The 22,148-nt window shown below is 35.9% G+C and overlaps 1 protein-coding gene across 2 annotated transcripts in view; it reads left to right on the top strand.

Moving 5' to 3' along the window:
• Positions 1-22,148, top strand: part of LOC306851657 (neurobeachin-like) — a gene marked incomplete at its 5' end in the record, with an annotated part of 296,026 nt that overhangs the window by 84,286 nt on the left and 189,592 nt on the right. For both annotated transcript variants that reach the window (XM_079388064.1, XM_079388063.1), the window contains 7 exons: positions 4,190-4,387; positions 4,632-4,765; positions 6,326-6,434; positions 8,150-8,302; positions 9,495-9,663; positions 19,891-19,970; positions 21,724-21,786. In XM_079388064.1, coding sequence (XP_079244190.1) covers positions 4,190-4,387; positions 4,632-4,765; positions 6,326-6,434; positions 8,150-8,302; positions 9,495-9,663; positions 19,891-19,970; positions 21,724-21,786 — 906 coding nt within the window. The remainder of the gene's footprint in view (positions 1-4,189; positions 4,388-4,631; positions 4,766-6,325; positions 6,435-8,149; positions 8,303-9,494; positions 9,664-19,890; positions 19,971-21,723; positions 21,787-22,148) is intronic.

Raw genomic sequence — 22,148 nt, 5'->3', positions numbered from 1 at the left:
TTTCTTTCCCTTTCATGTATCTGACCTTTTGTCGCTAATTCTCAAGGTGCTTTTGAAGGGATTTAGTGTTTAATTGTGTCCATGGGGTAAACAGAGCAGGTTACCGTGATTTTTTTTTTCTTTCTTCCAAGGCTGCATCCTTATTAAATATGAAGATCTGTCATATTAATAATTAGGACTCGCAGCAGTTTTTCAGTCTCATTGTGCAAAGTCTAATTTTCTCTGAAGCACCAGGCTTTGATTAGTGACTCATTATCTAAAACAATAAACCACATGAATGGAACGGATAGCATATGTATCCCAAAAATGACATTACATTGGTTCAAAGCCATTGTTTATGAATGATGAGATTTTTGCTAATTTAATTTCAAATTCTGACACCATCTCCATTGTCTTTGCTCCATTACAGTAGTGTTTAAATTATGGGCTGTGTAATCTACAAGCACAAGTAAGGTCATAACTGCTTAAACTCATCCTAACAGTTTATTTACTTATTTTTAGCTTGTGTGTTTTAAGCCACCTGGTAGACATTTGCACTGGTTTTTCTCTAATCAGTGTGGGTTGGTCATTTCCCTTTATTAATTGCGCTTCTAGACCTCTGATTCCCGCTGCCCCTCACGTCGTCGTGACGGGCAGGTTGGCAGAAATAATGAGCAGTCTGCTTCAGGGAGAAAGCAATTACCCACCCCAGATGAACCTGTGAATGGAGTCTCTCGAAATCTGAAAAGAGGTTGTATATTTCAGTGGAGTGCCAGCTATCAGGCTTCCTGTCAGCTCCTCGTCTAGTAATAGGGCAGAGGCCTTTGGAGTTTATGTTAGCAGGGCTAGACCACAGGGCTTGGCCCCCATTTGATGAAAAATGTGATAAAATGGGTTTTTAATTATGATGGATCCACTATAAGCATTACTCTCTCCTTTAAAGTGGTGTTTGTGGACCAAAGGACAGAATGAGGGTGCAAAAAAAAAAGCCTGCACATGCAAGTACATTTTTTAATGTAGCAAAACAAAACATGAATGTGGAATAGCATATTCCATATGATAGTTTGAATTCAGTCATTGTTGTTTTGTTTTTTTGCTTTTTGTTTTATTTATTATTTGCTTTTCTTTGTGCTTTGTTTGTTCTTTGTTGTTTTTGGGTTTTGTTTTTTGTTTTTGCTTTGTTTTGGCTTGGTTTCATAGTTTAAAGTCATGTTAATCAAAATAACATTTAAATAGATTTTCCCCCTGTTATTTTTTTTTATTTGTTTTGTTTTTTGTTTTGCTTTGTGCTACGTTTTGTTTTGTTTTGCTTTGTGTTTTCGTTTGGCTTGGTTTTGTAGTTCTCAAGTCATGTTAGTTGAAATAACTATTAAATAGACTGTTCCTCTGTTCTGCTTTGTTTTGTTTTTGCTATGTCTTGGCTTGGTTTCATAATTTAAAGTCATGTTAATCAAGATGACTATTAAATAGATGTTTCCTCTGTTTTGTTTTGCTTTCGGTTTTATTTATTTTTTGTGTTTTGCTTTGCTTTGCTTTGTGTTTTTGGTTTTACTTAGTTAGGACTTGGTTTTGTAGTTTTCAAGTCATGTTAGTTTAAACAACTTTTAAATAGATTGTTCCTCTGCTTTGCTTTGCTTTGCTTTATTTGCCGTTTTTTTTTTTTTTTTTTTTGCTGTGCTTTGGCTTGATTTCGTTTTTCTTAAGTCATGTTAGTTGAAATAACTATTAAGTAACCCCCCCCCCCCCCCCCCCCACCACAGTTTTCTACCCTTCCCTGTAGTGACTTCTGTTTCCTGCCCCAACAGCCACTGACAGCATTATTTGTTCTGTTGACTGTCCTCATAGCCGTCTTAGCCTTTTAGCAGAGTACCTGCCTGGACACGGACAGTCTCCTGTGATTTATGTGACTGGTCTGAAGATGACCTGATTACCGCCCTGACTCAACAGAAAAGGCAGTCTATGTTGCAGCTGCCAAAAAACAGTGACCCCCAATCAGACCCCTTACAGGTTCAGGTCTTGTCTTAACTGAACCATGGTTTACAGGTTTGGTCTCAGATTAACAGTTTTCAGTGTCACATGATCCTTCAGAAATCATTCTAATATGCTGGTTTGGAGCTCTTGTGGAAATCATTATTAATTTTTTTTCCAGAATTTTCAGGATTTTTTGGTGAGTATAAAGTTAAAAAGAACATTTATTTGTATGTATGTTTTGTATTTGATATTGAATTTAGTGGTACTAGTCCCTGTCTTTGTCTTTCTCCCTGTTGTCATGGAAGACAGATGCACTATTGCTACTGCGAAGTCTCACTATGAGATAACGCAAGCATTACATCATCAGTTTCTGCCAAAAGCGTATCAGACATTACGCCGGTGTTCTGTCAGGTTTGTCTAAAGGTGTGCTTTTAGCTTTTTTGCAAAACTGCCAGCATCCATTAACATGCTGTGGTATTTATTTTCCAGTCAATCTGATGGATTTTGAGATATGCTTTGTGCTGTATCATATGTTTGCAGCAGCAACCTGACCAGCAACATGACATTTATGCTATCTCTGTTTAGCAAAGTAAACCAAACAACATGAATGTTTTTAGGTCAAAATAAGCATACAGGTCATCAAATCTGTTATGTGTTTCTTTTTCTTGCTCTCTTCTGCATTTTGAAAAGAATAAAGATAACACTTATAAACATAAGCAACAGGTAACAGATATACTTGTTTGCATATAATGATGTATTTATTTGCTCACAGATTGTGAAAAGAAAAATATAGAAATTTTATCAAGTTTATTGCCTCAGAAACTGAGGCAATAAATTATTGCCTCAGAAACTACCTATTCGCATGGTAATAATCTATTTAACGACAACAAGTTAATTACAAGCACCCTCCTACATCTTTAAACGGACACTGGTGCATAGTTAGTGCGTGGATAATGAAATATGAATATAAAGGGACAGGTAGTTAGTTTCTGAATGCAGCTGAGGTTCGTGTCTGTTCAGAATTGGAAATAAAATCGGCAGTTGATTTAGGGCAGATTTCATAATGTTTAATAAAAAATGCACTTAGCTGATAAGTTGTTTACAAATATATCATGTGAGAACAAAAAGTGTGAAATTATTTGAGGTATTTATTGTTGTTTGTATCGTTTCAAACAAATATAGCAATAAATATAGTATGTACTCCACAGTATGCCATATGCAATGCACTAGCATTCAATTTCGAACACAGCCTATTAATTTGAATTCTTATTTATTGATTAATAATATGAAATACTGTTCAGAAGTTGTTGCTTTTTTAAACTAAATGAATACTTTTATTCAGCAAGAATGTATTAAAGTGATTAAAAGTGACAGCAAGGACATTTATAATGATGTAAAAGGTTTCTATTTCCAATAAATGCTGTTCTTTTATATTCTCTAATCCTGAAAAAAAGGGTTGACCGATTCCACAAAAAATATTTAGCAAAATATTGAACTGTCAGCAGCAAATCAGCATATTAGAATGATTTTGATTTAGAACATAGCCTGTGTTTTTAGGTGTATCTATGGGGGAAAGAAAGTTTGCTGGCGTTAATTTTGCATAGAATGACATCCAGATGTGCTGATAAGTGCATAGTATATGTTACCTGGTCACATGACAAACTATAAGCAATGTTTCTTGATAGTGTTATGAAGCACATGTTTGCTGATAAAAAGGCAAGTGGTTTTCTAAAAATGCCTTGTTATCATCGTCTGCTCGCCGCACATTTACACAGTTAGCACATGTCTGGAGTAGGTCACATCTGGATGACATCATCACCTGGGATGTGCTACAGGTGTTTGATTTGACAGCACACGAAACAACCTCATGAATGATAATTCAGCTGGGGGATTCCCACATCGCCCCTACTTCATCTTCATGATTATTTCATGTCACCGAGCTCATTTATTATTCATCGCGCTCCCACGACTTTGGATAAGATTTAATCACTGCATAAAAAGAATCTTCTCCTTTTCATGCTAGGAATAGTAAATCCTTTAATAAGTGCGTGGAATAATAAGATTTACATAGATGTACTATTTTAAGACGTGTTAAATATACATTGTCATAATTTGCTCCTTAGTTAATTTTCTCGCTTGACATGTCTCACTTTTATTATGCACCTTTTAGAGGCAAATTTAGACCAGATTTTCTTTTTGTGTTTGTCTACATTTCTTTTTATCTCTTTTGCCTCCCTAGAGCACCTTTAAATTTAAATCAGAGAGTGATATCCATCTGGCTGACCATCATAAGCAAGTGTTGTATGATGGGAAGTTAGCAAACAGCATTTCCTTCACATACAACGCCAAAGCTACAGATGCTCAGCTCTGCCTGGAGTCCTCACCCAGAGAAAACCCGTCCATATTCGTGCATTCACCTCACGCTCTAATGCTACAGGTAAATGTCTGCTTAATGCTTAGAGACTGCGTTCTACTCTCTTAATCCTAAACCACATAATGGTTGGTAATGTCACTAAATGTTAATCAGATGCTGCATTGTTTAGCTAACTCCACAAGATAATGTCAGTGTTTGCCATTCAATGTTAATTGTTTGGAGGAACACATTTTCGCTGAGATTAGTCGGTGAATTTGTCTACCGCTACTTTTTAATCCATTTGATTTTTCCTTCTGTTTCTATATAGGATGTGAAGGCCGTCGTTACACACTCCATTCACAGTGCCATTCACTCCATTGGCGGTATCCAGGTGCTGTTTCCTCTCTTTGCACAGCTGGATTTCCATCAGCACAGCGAAAGCCAAGTGGAGACCACAGTGTGGTAAGTAACATAATTTCCACCTTTTGAATGAAATTAATGTTTACTCAGCAAGGATGCATTAAAAGTGACATTAAAGACATTTATAATGTTACAAAAAAATGTCCATTTCAAATAAATGCTGTTCTTTGGCTTATCTACTTATCAAAAAATCTTGGAATTTTTTTTTTATATTCACAGTTCCCACTACTTAAAAATATTAAACAGCATGTCTGTTATTATCTATGTGACCCTGGAGCACAAAACCAAGTCTTAAGTCGCTGGGGTATATTTGTAGCAATAGCCAAAAATACATTGTATGGGTCAAAATTATTGAAGATGAAGATATTTTGTAAATTTCATACTGTAAATATATCAAAACTTTATTTTTGATTAGTAATATGTATTGCTAAGAACTTAATTTGAACAACTTTAAAGGCGATTTTCTCAATATTTCGATTTTTTTTCTCAGATTCCAGATTTTCAAATAGTTGTATGTCGGCCAAATATTATCCTATCATAACAAACCATCCATCAATGGAAAGCTTATTTATTCAGTTGATGTATAAAGCTCAATTTCGAAAAATGGACCCTTATGACTGGTTTTGTGGTCCAGGGTCACATATTATATTATATTATATTATATTAGTATATAGCAATAGCAATATATTATAATAATAATATAGGTAACACTTTAGTTAGTTAACAACATTAGTAAACATGAACTAAAAATGAACAATTCTGCTACAGCATTTATTAATCTTAGTTCATGTTAATTTCAGCATTTACTAATGCATTATTAAAATCCCAAGTTGTTTTTATTAACATGCACTAATGCACTGTGTGAATGCACTGTGAACTAACACGAATAAACAATGAACAACTGTACTTTCATTAACTAACATTAACAAATATTACTAAATAGTGTAATAAATGCACTGTTCATTGTTTGTTTATGTTAGTTAATACATTAACTAATGCTAATAAATGACATCTTATTGTAAAGTGTTACCGTAATATATAATAACAGTATTTCACAACATTTCTGTTTTTACTGTATTTTTGACCCCAGCCTTAAAGTTTCAAAAACATGGAAAACAGACCCCAAACGTTTGAATAGTAGTGAGTAATATTAATTATTTTCTTTTAACTAGTAAGACAGATATTGAAACTCTATACTATTTTGTCAAAATAAATGAAAAATAACCAGTAAAAATTAAAATCAGTATGCTACAAGTGAATTTAGGCATCACAATACAAATGCATATTAATTTTGAGATTTGTTAAAATTACATTTAATGGTCTTATTAAATATTAGTGTTTTTAAACATTAGCTATAGGTGAGTTTTAGATGAAGACAAATGTAATCTAAAGGTAAAAATAGATTAACTGAGCACCCAGAATTAAATGTCCAATTTTAGCTGATACAGATAATAGTAAATGGGGAAAAAAAAAACTATCAACCAATAACATAAGCAATATATATTAAGTGCAGGTCGTTCCATTACTATTTGGTCAGCAAGTCTTTTATCTTGAATCTGCAGTGGTTACCCAGTATAGTGTAATGAGATGTTTCCTGTGCAGTTCCACTCTCCTGGCCTTCCTTTTTGAGCTACTCAAGAGTTCAGTGGCAATGCAGGAGCAGATGCTTGGTGGGAAAGGTTTCCTGGTGATTGGGTACCTGCTGGAAAAGGTAATGCCACAGTTTTCTTTAGTTTTTCTTATTCTAACATACAATTTAGACTGGTTAAAGCTAAAGTGGGTAATTTTCACTCTGTTAGTAGCACCAAACGGAATGGCAAAAATAACGTTTTTCAAATAGGTTTTCCCAAACCATTGTTCAGACAAAATTGTACACTGTAAAAAAAAAATCTGTCAAATTCACGGTAAAATACCGGCAGCTGTGGTTGCCAGAATTCTACCGTATAAAATACAGTAGCAACATTTTAGGTTTTACGGTTTTAACTTAAATTTACAGTTAAATACCGTAATTTATTTAACTGATATAATCTTAATATACCAACCTATTAAAGTACTGAAATCTGTTTTGTTCTTTTGAAATACACTGATAACCACCAAATGCAGGTGATGATGAGAAAGTCACATGATGAGCCAAAGCCCTTCACAAGCAACTTTTAAACAAAAGCATTTACAGAAGGTGCAGATGCAGTGTCATTCATACAAGCACTAAACACCATCATGGTGAGACTCCTTAAAATGAAATATGCTATAAACATTAATTTAACAACATTAGATGTAACATACAACCCTAATAAACATAACTGTTTTTTCAAAGAAAAAACGTCAAATTCAAACAGAATTTGAAATGGAACGCAGGGAATTCTGGGAACATCAGTTTACGGTTTTTCCCTGTAAATTTTACAGGAAGTTTCCGTTAACCATGTAACAGGTTTTTACCGTAGCGTTTTCACAGTTTTTTACCGTTAAATCACGATCATTTTTTACAGTGTAGAAACATTGGTTGGGCCATTGCTATTATGTCGTGCCACTCAGATAAACAGAAGAATGTTTAAAACAACACATTGTTTACACTCTTTGGGGAAATCAGCTTACAAATGTCTAATAGTTGTGCATTAATTTGAATATGAGAGAGTATTTTAACACTAAACACCATAAACTGCAAGACTTGCAAGGAATTTTTATGTGCTTTTACTCAAGTCATGAAGCTCACAAACACCTGCTCTTTTCTTTAAACGTTTTAAGAGTATTAAGATTTGTACTTTCTGGAGTTGTCATGACCTCGATTGACTCAAGCTTTTGTAAGTGCGAGCTGAATTTAAAAAACACGCACTCAGTTCGATTGCTAGGACAGAGGAGAAGTGGTGCATTACGTTTGATGAATGACAAACGCACACTTACTGTAAGCATTTCCACAGTGAATGCCGGTTCAACGGCACTCTTATATTCCTCCTTGTCCATGGGTTTATTGCAATGGCACACAAATTAACCCACTGTCATTTTTCTTTTTTTCCTCACTATCTACTTATTCATAGCTGTCCTTATTTCATTGTCTCAATATACCCTTGGCTCCATCTAAAGTTGGCGCTTGAGTAAAAGACTCACTTTTGTCATTTAACAGCAGCAGCTGTAAATCTGTGCTAGATGGCACCTGAGTGATCCTGCTGCCTTGCGTCCCATTCACACGTAGCCGGCCATCTGTTTGTGTCTCGTTTATACTCACTCCTGTCTCACACCACGCACCTGTCTGGACCTCAGGTGCCAGCTGAGACTAATAACGCACAAAGTTTCTACAAAGTTAAAGTCTTTGTTCAGCTGCAAAGTCAAAGGCGCCTTCAGGCATCAGATGTTGGATTGATAATTATTTTATAAAGAAACTGAGAATCGGAGGTTGGTTTGATAAACAAAAATCTCATGATTGTTTCTCAGGCATCGCGGATGCACGTCACCAGAGCTGTTCTGGAGCAGTTCCTCGCTTTCGCCAAATACCTGAACGGCCTTACCCACGGTGCACCTCTTCTCAAACAACTCTGTGACCATATTCTGTTCAACGCAGCTATTTGGATCCACATACCCGCGAAGGTGAGCAAGGTCATGTCTTTGCCAGAAGATACCCAGGTACGTCACAAAGAAACATGACAGCAATTAGGAGCATGTGAGTACACTGTGATGGGCACTGCTGTCATGAGACCGTAGTGACCTGGTCAGATGAGCACAGGGTGATATTTGCTGAAGTAAACATAAGGCAGAGAGTTAACTCTTTAGTGTTCAGATCAGAACAACAAATTATGGTCAGCTTGCTCTACGTCTGAACAGATTTAAGACAAACCTTGCCCTCAACTTGTATTTTTATAGTCTAATCAATTCCTGATGCATAAATTCAAGTCCCATCTTATTTTAATTGAAAATTATGTTCAATGCATTCTCATTGAATGTCTTCTTTCATTTGAAGATAAAGAAGCGAAATCGGTTATTAACACCTTTTTATATCTTCTTTAATATCCATCTCTCTTGGTAAATGAGGTTCATGTGGTGTCATCTAAAAAGCAGACTCTTATAAAAAAATAATGGAGGAAAAAGAAAGAAGGAAAAAAGGACAAAATCAGAAAAGGGGAATGTAAGAGAATGACAAAAGAAGGGAAGAAAATAGTAAAAAAAAGAAAGAGACTAGATGAAGGAAAGAGAAAAAGGGAAAACATTGCTAAAAAAGAAGAAAAACAGGAGGAGACATGAAAATGAGAGAGAGGAAGTGAAAGAAAGAAAGGAGAGAGACAGAGGGAGTGTGAGAGTAGTTGAGGATAAGCAGCAGTGTTCTCTCCTCAGGCCAGAAGAGTTCATGGACTTGCATCATGTTTTTTATCCTCCCTCCGTTCCTTCCCATCATCCCTGGCTGTCCTCACTGGAGTGCCCAGTCTGCCTGCTTGAGTGGCCTGTAATTGGATGAGTTATGTACCTTCATCAGCGTTTTTTGTCCTCCAAGGTTTTCTTGCAGCACCGTCACTAGTCAGGCCTGACCTGCTGCTCACAAACAAACCACAGCACCTTTTGACTTTCGGCTTCACCCAAAAATACTCACCGTATCTGCTGTTCTGCCATGCCAGAGGTGTTGCTCCCATAGAAATCCAACAAGAAAAGCAGTTTAATGAGGGATCTTGGGATGCAGTTTAGAAACATCAGAAAGACAGTAAAAAAATGGAAAGTAATCATCAGTGTTTTGTATTCTTACCTGAGGCAGCTGTAACCTTTTGTAACTGTGTGTGTTTCTGTTGTTCAGGTGCAGCTCTCTCTGTACACGTACCTTTCAGCAGAGTTTATTGGCACGGCAACCATTTACAACACCATCCGTCGAGTGGGGACTGTGCTGCAGATCATGCACATACTGAAGTATTATTACTGGGCTGTGAATCCTGACCACACCAGCGGCATCACACCCAAAGGCCTGGGTCTGTACACACACACACACACACACACACGTATACTCACAACTTATATGCAAATTAATCTAAATTAATTTATATAAATTATATGTAGATGAATGTTAAATATATTAATAATTACCAAAAACAATAATAATTAACAAATATAAAAGTATGAAATATTAAAAAAAGATTTATTTTTATATTTCATAGCTCTCACTGTCCACTGACAAGAGTACAATTTGGTGTCTTATTACTTTACTTTTTCTGAAGAAGTAAAGGCACGAATTTGGAGTGAGAACTATTAGATATGATCATTAAATATGTAAGATGCTGCATTATTTTATATTAATCATTGTAAATGTTTTATTGACTGAAAACATGCTTTGCAGTGTCTCACATATTGCACAACCAGTTACTGTGTAAAACTGACATTTTAATTAATTTTAAATACTTTAATTTTAATTGTAATAATTCAGATTAATTTTAATAATTCATTTTGTTTTAAATTTAACATGTGACCAAAGTTACTGGAAAAAAGTTAAACATACATTTTTACTCCCATATACTTACTTATTGGTAATTGTGTTACCCATTAATTATTATTATTATTATTAATTCATTATTTATTTATTTTGTATATATATATTTTTTTTTTATTTAATTTTATTTATTTATTTGTTTATTTAATATTAATATTTTTTTTGCTTGAAAATAACTGAATTATAAATCAAGGTGTTAAACTATTCAAACACATTTTGGAAATCTTTTTATATATTAAATATAAAATAAAACATTTTCTCGTGGACTCTGTCTCCTCGTCATGTCCGCAGTTATCATGAGTGACGACAGCGGCTTAAATTTTCACCCCGCTGCTGTCACCTCCTGATGAGAAGCAGCACTTTTGAATAAACCTAGCTTCATGCTGGTGCTTTTCCCTGAAATTTGGCACAATTTCTCTTTCCCACCCTTTCAATCATGTTTTAAACCCTCTGTACAGAGGTAGAAATGAGCACAGAGGAGTAATAACCCAAAGCTCCACATTGTTCACAAGGCTCGCCCTGGCCAGTTCACAACTAGCCTTTCATGGATGAAAATATGCTTTTCTTTTAGTCTCTTACAGCCCTTTTTTCATAGACCATGGCTTTTAACTGTACCTCTCACTCTTTTATTCTATTCTTTCCTGTCTTAAAACACGCTTTCAGGTGCACACTCTCTTTTTCCTCTCCTCTGTTCTGTTTTGTCTCTCTTTTCTTCATGCCAGAGCTTCCACTGTCCTCTCTGTAAAGATTTCCTGCTGAAGTTGAAAGCACCCACAGCTAGAATCTTTTAGACTTTCATGTCCTCTGAATAATTCACAAATATTCTCTGAATAAATCACTCGTTTTGAGGTCAGGAGTTTATGTATTATGCTCTCCACTATTTTAGAACAATTTAGTTGTTTGTTAAAACACAGAGAGGCAAAAATTGCCTTGTAAGAACGTTTTGCCTAAATTGACTGTATATACAGGAATTTGTGTTAGCACAATGGCGTTCAGTGACTTTAATAAGCAGAAAACAGACAGATTAAAAGGATATTTTACTACTGGGAAATCTAATTGTGCTCAATTATTCCTTTTATTCTGCTCCTGCAAGGTTGTGTGATCTGGATTCTGTACAGAATATTAGCCAAGCATAACCTTAGCTCAAGAGCTATAGATTAGCTATAGATTAGCAGTTAGCACCAAGGATAAATGGCTGCTTTTATACAGTCAGTGCTTATTTTTTCAGAGCTTTTTGTTTTAGTCATAAGTGTTGTCTTTTGACAAAAATATCCTTTAAATATAGTCAATATCATAATCAGATTCTCTACATTTTTATTCTGTCTAAACTGTATGTCATTTTAGCTGACAAACACATTTAGTAATACTTTAGTTTAGGGACAAATTTTCATTTTAGCATGCATATTACTAGCATATTGGCTATGTATATATATTTATATATATATAGCAGTAAAGCAGTAGTACTGTGAAATATTATTACAATTTAAAATAAATATTTTCTATTGGAATATATTTTAAAATAATTGGTTTCTGTTAAGGCAAAGCTGAATTTTCAGTGTCATTACTTAGGTCTTTTGATCAGTTTAATGTGTCCTTGTTAAAGATAAGTATTAATTTAAAACATTATAATAATCTTACTGACCTCAAACAGTTGATTGGTTGTGTATTTGTCAGTAAATTTGTTCTCGAGACCCTGAAGACACGCTGGACAAACAGCTGCATAGCTAAACACCGAAACTAATCGACCACATGTTCTTTGGACACGTTGCGCTCACGTTGATCCATGGTCTATTATTCTCTTTGCCTGCTGTTTTATCAAGATTAGATAGTCTTTCATCTTCTTTATTCTTAATAATCTTCAATAGTAAGTGTGGTTGTGTTATGTTCGTTAGATATCCGATTTGTCTTTATCACAATCTGAAATGATTCTGGGGTGTTTTATGTGAGCCTGAAGAAAGAGTAATTAATTATCTGAGGCACAGTAATATCAAATCTTCCCAGATTGTCATCATTTGCTTCTCTGCAGTCTTCTCTTTTGCTATCAATAAAATAATAGAGATCATTTTTGGTTAAATGGTTAAGCCTGTAATTTGGCTTAGTGGTGGATTGCGTTACTGATTTGGCTGAGGCTTTTTTGTGTTGTTGATCCATCGGCCTTGTTTCGATTCCACACACAAGCACGCACACAGATTCAGATCGCTGTGGTTGGCTGGTGCGGGGGTGGAGTGGAGTGGAGATGGCGGGTGACTATTGGTCATGCCAGCTGTACTGTGTTTTGTTTTGAAATGAGAGCCCAGTCTCACTTTTTTATTCCTAATGGTCAGTGGTAATGCTGCTTTTGAAGCTGCCAGGCACTGGACAGACCCTTACAGCAATTAAAATTGTCTCATGCTGTCTATGGTTGTTGAAGCCAAGTAGTAAATCATTATTTCAGCCAGAGAGTTTCATGTGGAGGTTAAGATGTTTTAAATGACATGAGTTTATGTGCCAGAAATATAATTTTCTTCATAATACAAGTTAATACAATATATTTTAAAATGTAATTTATTCCTGAATTGTAAAGTTGAATTTTCAGCATCATTACTCCTGTCTTCATTGTCACATGATCCTTCAGAAAGCATTCTAATATGCTGCTAAAGAAAGAATTCTTATTATTGTATTATTATTGAGAACAGTTGTGCATTTTATTTCCAATTTAGATTGTACAATCGATAGAAAGTGAAAGTGAAAATTTTTTGCTTGTTTTTTTTGGACAATTTATTGCATCCTTCCTGAATAATAATATAATAAATATATTTTTTTCTGAAATGTTATTTTTGAGCTTTTGAATAGTAGTATACACACACACACACACACACACACACTCACACATATATATATATATATATGAAATATATATATACGTTCATATATATATATATACACACAGTATATATATATATATATATATATATATATATATATATATATATATATAAGAAAAAAATCACACACACATACACATACACATTATATCTATATATATATACATTATTTATAAAATATATCTCATAAAATCTGTATTCTTTATATAAATAAATTTCTAAATAAGATTAAAACAAAATGGATATCTAAAGAACATAATATGATTGTACACACACATATACACACACAAGTGCAGAAGATGAAGGACTATCTTATATTTAAAAACAGCCTACACTGAGATTAATACACTGTCATCAGAATCAGAATCAGAATGAACTTTATTGGCCAAGTATGTTTACACATACAAGGAATTTGTTGTAGTGGCAGAAGCTCCACAGTGCAACAGAAAGACAGTAACAGGACAGGACACAGATAATAAAAACAAAATAACAAGAAATAGCCAATAACCAATGTACAAAGCAGCAAATACAAAAAAAAAAAAAAACATAATATATAATATAGACAACTACTATATAAGGGTCTGTCATGAACCCCCAAACCCCTGCGACACACAAAGAAATACTCAAACACGTTTGGCAATCACGCCATGTTAAGAGGTCTGAGAACAGCTCTCCTAAACTATGTAAAAGTATTTGTCTCTGGTTGCCAAGTAGGTAATTCTCTGTTGCGGTCCACATTGATTTATTCTTCATTTGTCAAACGTAGCAGTCTTTTTTTTGTCTTTCCCCACAAAGCAATGGGATATAGAAAAAGCAGTATAACATAATGAAGTGTTCAATTACTGCAACAAAGACTTCTGTTTTACATTGGAGTAACATCAGCTAACCACAAACCTTTCTCTCTCTCACACTCTCTCTGTCTCTGTAAAAGCAAGCAAGACCTCACAAATTAAAGTCATGCATCACTCCTGCCTATTGTCTTCAGCACAGACAGTCTTTCCACAGCAGTGTCTTGAGGAACATAGAAAGACTCCCTCAAGAAGCATCAAGCACACAAGCGAACGGTCCTTTTGTGCATACTTAACTGTAGTTCTTGCATATAACAAACCTCAGAACGTTACAGTGATAGAGCTGTCTGTAGATGTCTGTGCCATTAAATTGGATGTGTTGTTGTTTGGATAGCTAGTTGTAAACATGCTGACAGATTGACTAACTTTAACTAACTAGTGCTGTGAGTTTCAGTTTAAACTGTTGCTTTCTTATGACTACAATTGACCTGAAAGAGAAAATAGTCTGTAGAAGAAGTTAAAAACAGTTTACGTTAAAATGAAAATTTGCTGAAAATGTGCTCAACCTTAGGCCATCCAAGATGTAAATGAGTTTGTTTCTTTACTGGATGAGATTTTGAGAAATTTAGCATTACATCACTTGCTCACTCCGATGGATCCTCTGTAGTAAATGGGTGCCGTCAGCGAGACATTGATGTACTGGAAGCAACGGTTTGAAGTTAAAAACACCTATAATAAACAAATGTATCATTAAGATGTTTTGAACTTCAAACTGTTGCTTCCAGCAAAAATATGAGTCTAAGTTCCATAATATTGCTTTCTTCAGTGAAAAAGTTATCTCGTCTGAATCGGGGGACAAATATGCATAGAAGAAGCACTGTTTACAATCAAAAACAATGCGAAACAGCTCTAAAAAAATGTAATTGGTTTTATTTATTTATTTTTACAAACACACAGCTGTTCACTACAGACAACATTAACTGATGGGAGTTACTTTATTGTGATATTTTAATCAGTTGTTTGGACTCTCAAGACTCCGATATACTTCAAACTAAATCGAAGAACAAACTGATATGACGTCATTTCAAACAAAATCAGGCCGAAACGAAGTTCGTTTTGAGGTCGTTTTGACAGTGCGATAAAGCTCACCAAAACAAACTTTTTGGCCCCTAAACACCTTTGAGCTACCATTGGTCCTTGGCCATTACGCAATTGGTGGGTGTGTTCTGGAGCTCCACCTTCTTTGACGGGTGTTTTTTTTGGGGGTTTTCTTGCCGGTTCGTTTCTCATTCAACAAAGGTCAAGCAGGGGAACAACATCTCCAAGTCACTAGCAACATAAATACACTGTGTCGAATAGCTGAGCTGCCACAAATATATCCGCACATGTACAATCGCTCGCAGAGAGACTTTAAAGATTCAGAGAAAGCATTCAATTCCTAGAAAGAAATTGTGATGAAGCTTGGTGTCGACGACCCGGAGTTATGCAAAAAACAACGTAGAGAAACATCAGATGCAAGTTTTCCAAATCCATGAAAAGAATGAAAGGATAGAGTAAAGATATAAGGTAGCAAGTACCAAATACATGCGTTTCAAATAAATGTTACACCATACTGCTGCTGTTGTTCTTTCAATAAGCAAATTTAAAAGGTAAACAATAAATTAAATGCCAAAAGAATATACAATAATAAACCTTTGTTTTTATCAAATCATGACACCACATAAAATATGAAAACGTGTAATTTATCCAGATTAATAAAAGTCCTAGATACAGCATCATTGCATCGGTGTTGTGTTTAGGGAATTCGCGTGAGTGTCGCGACGCGTTTACATTAATCTACACCCCGCCTCCAGCAGCATGGGGGTGTTGGAATGTTCGAAAACAGTATCAAACTTCTTTTTGCCCCCAAACGAAGAACGAAAACGAACTTCGTTTGAAATGTATATCGGGGCCTTCATTCTGATGGCACCCATTCACTACAGTGAATCCATTGGTTATAATGCTGAATTTCTCCAAATCTGTTCCTGTGAACTACTCTACTTAATGCATGGCCTTAGGGTAAGAACATTTTCAGTAAATTTAATTTTTTTGGGGGGTCAACTACTCCTTTACGACTCACTATAGCGCCCTCTGTGGTAATCCTGGGAAGTGTGAACATTTTTTTTATGTGCACGTGGTTAATCACTTTTGTTTAGCTGGTCAAAACCCAAGTCCAGTTCTGCTGCGAGAAAGCTTTGTGTAAAACTCCAGGGGCTGAATAAATTCTCCTCCTTTTGGCTTCGCTTTCCCATTTTCCTGGCTTTAGAAGATAAGCCGTAGCATGACTCCAAACCCAATTACAGCATATTTACTGTGGCCTGCATTAATATTTACACCCTCTGAAGGGATCGTTTTTAATTTCACTTCTGTATATGTCCTGCAGATCCATTTTGATATGAAGCTTTCACATATACTGCTGTTTGGGCCAATCTTAAGGATAGTGCACTGCGTAGGGGGGATGTGAGTGTACATATGCATTGATTATCTGTTTGGCCCCATGCCAGATTCATTACTCTTTGCAAATAAGAGACCGCGTTTGCAGTGCGTGTTCATATTCACAATCAATTAAATGGTACAGGAAGAAGTGTTATTAAGTAAAAGAGATATCAGTCATTCTATTGATCTGTTTAGTTTAGTTTTAATCATGACTTTGATCTTCTAATGAGATCCAGTAGACAGGCAAATTAATTAAAAATGCATTTTTTCCGTTTTGTTTGCTCAATTTGGAGATAAACTTGGCACCAATTTACGGCCAGTTGTTCCAAAGTCTCTTAGATTGCAGATTTTTGTGTTTACTAATGAAATGACTTGTTTAATATTAGTTTTAATACTCTAATGGCTGTACAGATTAATGTGGGCTAAGGAATAATCCATTTTGTTTAGATTTGTTTGGAGAAGTGATTAATTATTTAGAGAAAAATCACTGACTGGGTATCTAACATCCGATGATCTCACTTTAAAAAGTGCTTGTTTTAAAAACGATCACATTGACTGAATGATGAAGGTAATGGACAATCCACTGCAGACTCTTAAACTAAACTAGATAATCTGTTTAATAAACACAATGCTAATCTCATCAATGAAACGATTGATGAAAATTTTTAATGAAATTTTTTCGTCATCGGCATTGAAGACAATGCAAAAAGATGTATTTCGACAATAACTAAAACCTGCTTGAGCTGAATGCTGAACACGGGTAAACTGAGCTAATTAACACTTTACTAGCGATTATGCAAATGAGATGAATTAGCTGCATCCACAACACAAACATATATTGCATTTGCACAGACAATGAAGCTAATACACAGAATTACATTCTAGATGTGTCAGTCACAAGTGCGAACATGCTGCAATATTGTAAACAGTCTCTAATTTAAAAAAAGCTGTCTACAATAGCATGGAGAATTTACTTCTAAAAATAGTTAATACTTCAGTATACTCATTATTTGACAAATATTACATGTATTCATCTATTATTTTAGAGCTTTTTTGATATTTTCAGGATTTTGCTAATCTTACCTGTCTAATACGTTATTTATTATTTTGATGGAATATGTAAGCAATAAGGTACGAGAGGCCGTGCTGTATCGTGAATAAATCACGACTGAAGGGCATTGTTAGGCATGACGCGAAGCGCTTACCACACAATAAAAAAATATTAAAACCCCAAATTTATGAACTTTTTTGAACAAGTTCGTTAAATGCAGTCCTTTTGCTAAAAAAATTGTTCCTGACAGCAACAGTAAACGCTCCGGTTACTCACGTAAACTCGGTTCCCTGAGATAAGGGAACGAGCGTTCATCGAAGAGAAGGGGCGGAGATAGTCTCACGTAACCAGACCTTCATGGTGCGTTCACACCAGATGCGAATGAAGTGATAAGCGCGAGTGATTTACATGTTAAGTCAATGCAAAAACGCGAGTAGACATCCTGCGGCGATTCGTGTGAATCACGCAAGTTGAAAAATCGGAACTTTGGCAGATATTCGCACCGCGTTAACCAATCAGGAGCTTGCTCTAGTAGTGACGTGATTACGAAATCCGAAAAAACAATGGAAGACAAAAATAATCGTCGCTGTATGTGGACACCCGGAGCTATTATATCCTATTGCAAATACACTCACAATAGTACAGTAAAAAAATAGTTATTTATATGTCAGCCATTTTGCAACGAGACTGAAGCCGCCTGGCAGAAGCCCCTCCCTGACGCGAATTCGCGTCTGTTGTGAAGTGAATTTCACGCACGAATGAAGCGAGTAAACTAAAATGTTCAAGCGAACAACTATGCGCGAATAGCGCAATTTATTGTCTGGTGTGAACGCACTGTCAGACTGACGGCTGAAGGTCTGGAATATATGTCCGCATTCATTGGCCAAGACCTGCCCATGAGGCCGTTTGACCGACATGTCAAACAACCAATCATAGTTCGTTTCGTTAGCGTCACGTTTCAGGGCGTGGAAATGTCGCCACAATAACAAACCGGTGTGTGAAACTCTCGGATGTATTTTAAAGATTCAATGCCGCAAACTTTAAATCTTTCACATACTTTAAATCCAGCGTTTAGTTGACTCTGATAAGCGTTGGTAAATCACATTTGTAAACACGACGGCTTTCTTCTTTCGTGAGGGGGTTTGGCGCCACGGCATCTTTGTTTTCTGACGAATCGAAAATAAACACAACACTCGCGTCTCCCGGAAATCCGGTTTAATTCAACCAGTCAGATGAGGACTTCGACATTCCTGAAGTGTTTCCAAAAAAGTGTGCCATATGCATCAGTCCGTGGACGTGATGTCTGAGGCTGAGACTAGGGCGGAGATGACTGCTACAGGAGTCGGTCCAGCGCGCCATTTCATCAGAATCAACGACTGAAGCGACAGCCATCAATTCGCGTGCAGCTATAGCACGGCCAGTTACGCAACGCTCGTTTCCTTATCCCTTCTGGCGGGCTCGAGCGCCATTGGTTTGTGAAGTACACAAACGCTAACCAGTCTGGCTTCAGTAAAAGAGTAAACAGGAGTTTTCCCATTAGCAGTTGTCAATGAAATATGACGACGCAACGGGAGTTCCCTTTCCGAACATGCCGCTAATGGAGCTTAAATAAAAACAGAGAACAGGAGCTCTTATCATCCACTGTGTCATTTATTTTTTTAACACCATATATGATATTTTCCTCACACACATACATTTGCTTATCTCTCTTATCTTATCTTTCCGTCTTTTAGTTTTAAAACAGACCGATTCGCGGCACAGCACGTGTTTGCAAGCGTCATTACAGTGTAAACTTAATATTTGTGTTAATATTCAATAAATATTTAGCAGAATTGTATTATTAGTAACTGGACCGCTTCCATTTATTCAGAAATATATATTGAAACAAAATCTGGACGTTGATCTTTATTTTGAGGTAAATGGAAAAACACCTCCAGTTGCTTAAAATTGTGCTTTACAGTTCTTGATGAATGATACCTTTAGAGACATGTAATTTCTCTAAAAATTGCTGGTCACTGCTGTCAAATGAAAAGGGAAAGAGACATCTTAAATGAAGCAAAATTGATCATTTCAGACAGTGTTGTAACGAATGATTGGTGGTGATCAGACCTCCCGAGATGAATGTGTGAATATGACAGCTAATCAATTTGTGTTTCATTTTATATCAATGCTGAGGCCATTCCCAGTAAAACAGCAAATGAAAAGCTGTCACACATGCACACTGTGCTCAAAAGGAGCTCTGGGAGGATGAGAGACTATCGCAGATGTTGCTGAAATGAACTGTGGCCTTTTGAACTCTAGCTGTCTTCCCGTCTGGAGTTAATAAGGGCTTGGCTTTTCTTCTGAGAACTCTGACCTCTGTAAAGCTCTTCTCGGCTGCCAGAAGCTGCTGTCCGTGTCGCGGCTCTCCACTGACACTCTTTGACACTGTTGCTATGAATTTAATGCCAATATCTGTGAAACATTAAACATGACATTTTTGAGATGTAGTGCAGTTTGTTGTAACAGTTCCTCTGTGACTTTTGTGTTAGCAGACGGTGCTCGGCCCTCGCAGAAAGAGATCACCTCCCTCAGAGCCTTCATGCTGCTCTTCCTCAAACAGCTCATACTGAAGGTGAGCAGCATTAAATATATTCAGATATTGTGTAACTGGATAATATTTAGCATGCACATTAATAAAAATACAAATATAATGACTTATATCTGTCCTCAATCATACAACTCTTGTTGTACGATACAAAGAATAAAGTTCTTGTTGACTTTTTTTATTTATTAAGGCAGATAAAATACAATTGGGAGTTTGGCATGTCCTACTCAATAACAATATAAAAATGTTTTATTTGAATAATTATTTTTAAATTATTTTAATTACAATAATAATTAGTAATTTTTGTTTGTGATTAAAAAAAATACATTTAGGAAGTTCACATGTCCTGCTCAACATAAAACGTAAAAAAATCTAAATAAATTAATTTTAATAATTGTCTTCTAATTATTAAGTTGGCTTGAGAGAGCATAGGTACCCCAGTAACGACATAACATCCACCCCAGGATACCCTAGCAACCACATATCAACACTCTAGCAACCACCCAGATTACCTTAGCAACCACCCTGAGTACTCTATAAACTGCTTAAGAACAACTTGGCAACCACCCCGAGTACCATAGCAACTGCATATCAACATCCTAGCAATCAACCAGAATACCTTAGCAACCACATAGCAACATCCTAGCAACCACCCTGAGTACCCTAACAACCGCATAGCAACACCATAACAACCTCCCTGGGGACCCTAGCAACTGCATACCAACACCTTAACAACCACCCCGGGTACCCTAGCAACCACCCTGAGTACGCTAGCAATCACATAGCAGCACTCTAGCAACCACCCCGGGTACCCTTGCAACCACATGGCAAGACCCTAGCAACCATCCAGAATAGCAATAGTTCTTAGCCATATAAACTTGTTTTAATTATAATTAATAATCATTAATTCTTGTTTACGTTTTTTTGTTGTAAGGTAGTTATACATTTGGGAAGGTCACGTGCTACTTAATATATAAAAACACACACACACACACACACACACACACACACACACACACACATACATATACAAATGCATAATTAAATTATATTGGTCACACTACAAGCATTGCTACATGAATGTGTGAAGGCAAAAATGTTATTGAAAAATAAATAAATAAATAAATAAACGGGGATTGTTACAAGACCTGAGATATAAACTTTTACATTCATATGACTTTTAACCTATCAGAATGATACCTACAGTGAATTTCATTTTTAATTGTGTGCCTGTCACAAATACACACGTGTTGATTTATCAAAGTGCAGAGAACAGCAGCTCTCGGGCTGTTGCTTTGGCAGTTTTTCGTTCTCATTCACCAGCCCCAGCTGTTTACTATTTTCTACCAGGACCGTAGGAAAAAGTGTACACTTGTTCAGACCAGTGCTACCATATCAAGAAATCTGTCAGGTAGCCAAAGCACGAGCAAACAACAATTAGCTCTCAAGCTGCCTGTGCTCTCACAGTAATAGGAAACATGTGCATTCATCAGCACCACTACAACCAGACAGTTCACGCTGTTTTCCTAATAATAAGAGACATCTTGTAAAAGTCAGGACCCAAATTAGCTGTGAACAGTAATTTCAGCAAACACAAACAGCCTCAATGAATTAGAACTCATTGTTATTGTGTGTGTTTTCTTATTCTTTCTATTTATGTTTCATGTCTGTCAGCATGCTGATGGCGGTAGCAGCTTATAAGTGCAGTTGGATGTTTACCAACAGCATATTGCAAAAGTAGCATTGCTCAGCATGTTCTTGTTTGTTTTTTATTCATCAGGACCAAGGTGTTAAAGAAGATGAACTTCAAAGTATTCTCAACTACCTGCTGACCATGCATGAGGTGAGTCTTCACATATTACAGTTTTCCCTTTGAATCTGACATATATCTGTTTTAGAAGATTTCCTTTTCTATTATGTTTCTAAATGGGCCCAATCTTTTGCCACTTAAGGATATTTGACTGTGGAAATACTGCGGTAACTCAATGACTTCCTTTTGCATTCTACCTTCAATAATGAAAATTATGCTTCAGGCTTACATCTGAATTTTTTTTTTCTTAGGTATAAATAGATTATACATAACACTGTTGTAAAAATGTACAGTAAGTTAAAAAAAAGGTTTAAGTAGAATTGAATTATTAAAAGGTACAAGTACTGTTCCAGTCAGAACTTTCTATTCATCAAAGAATCCTATAAAAATCACGG

This window comes from Barbus barbus, assembly GCF_936440315.1.
Source record: "Barbus barbus genome assembly, chromosome: 31".
Taxonomy (NCBI): domain Eukaryota; kingdom Metazoa; phylum Chordata; class Actinopteri; order Cypriniformes; family Cyprinidae; genus Barbus; species Barbus barbus.
The sequence above is the reverse complement of the archived record's forward strand: the minus strand, read 5'-3'. Positions and strand labels throughout refer to the sequence as shown.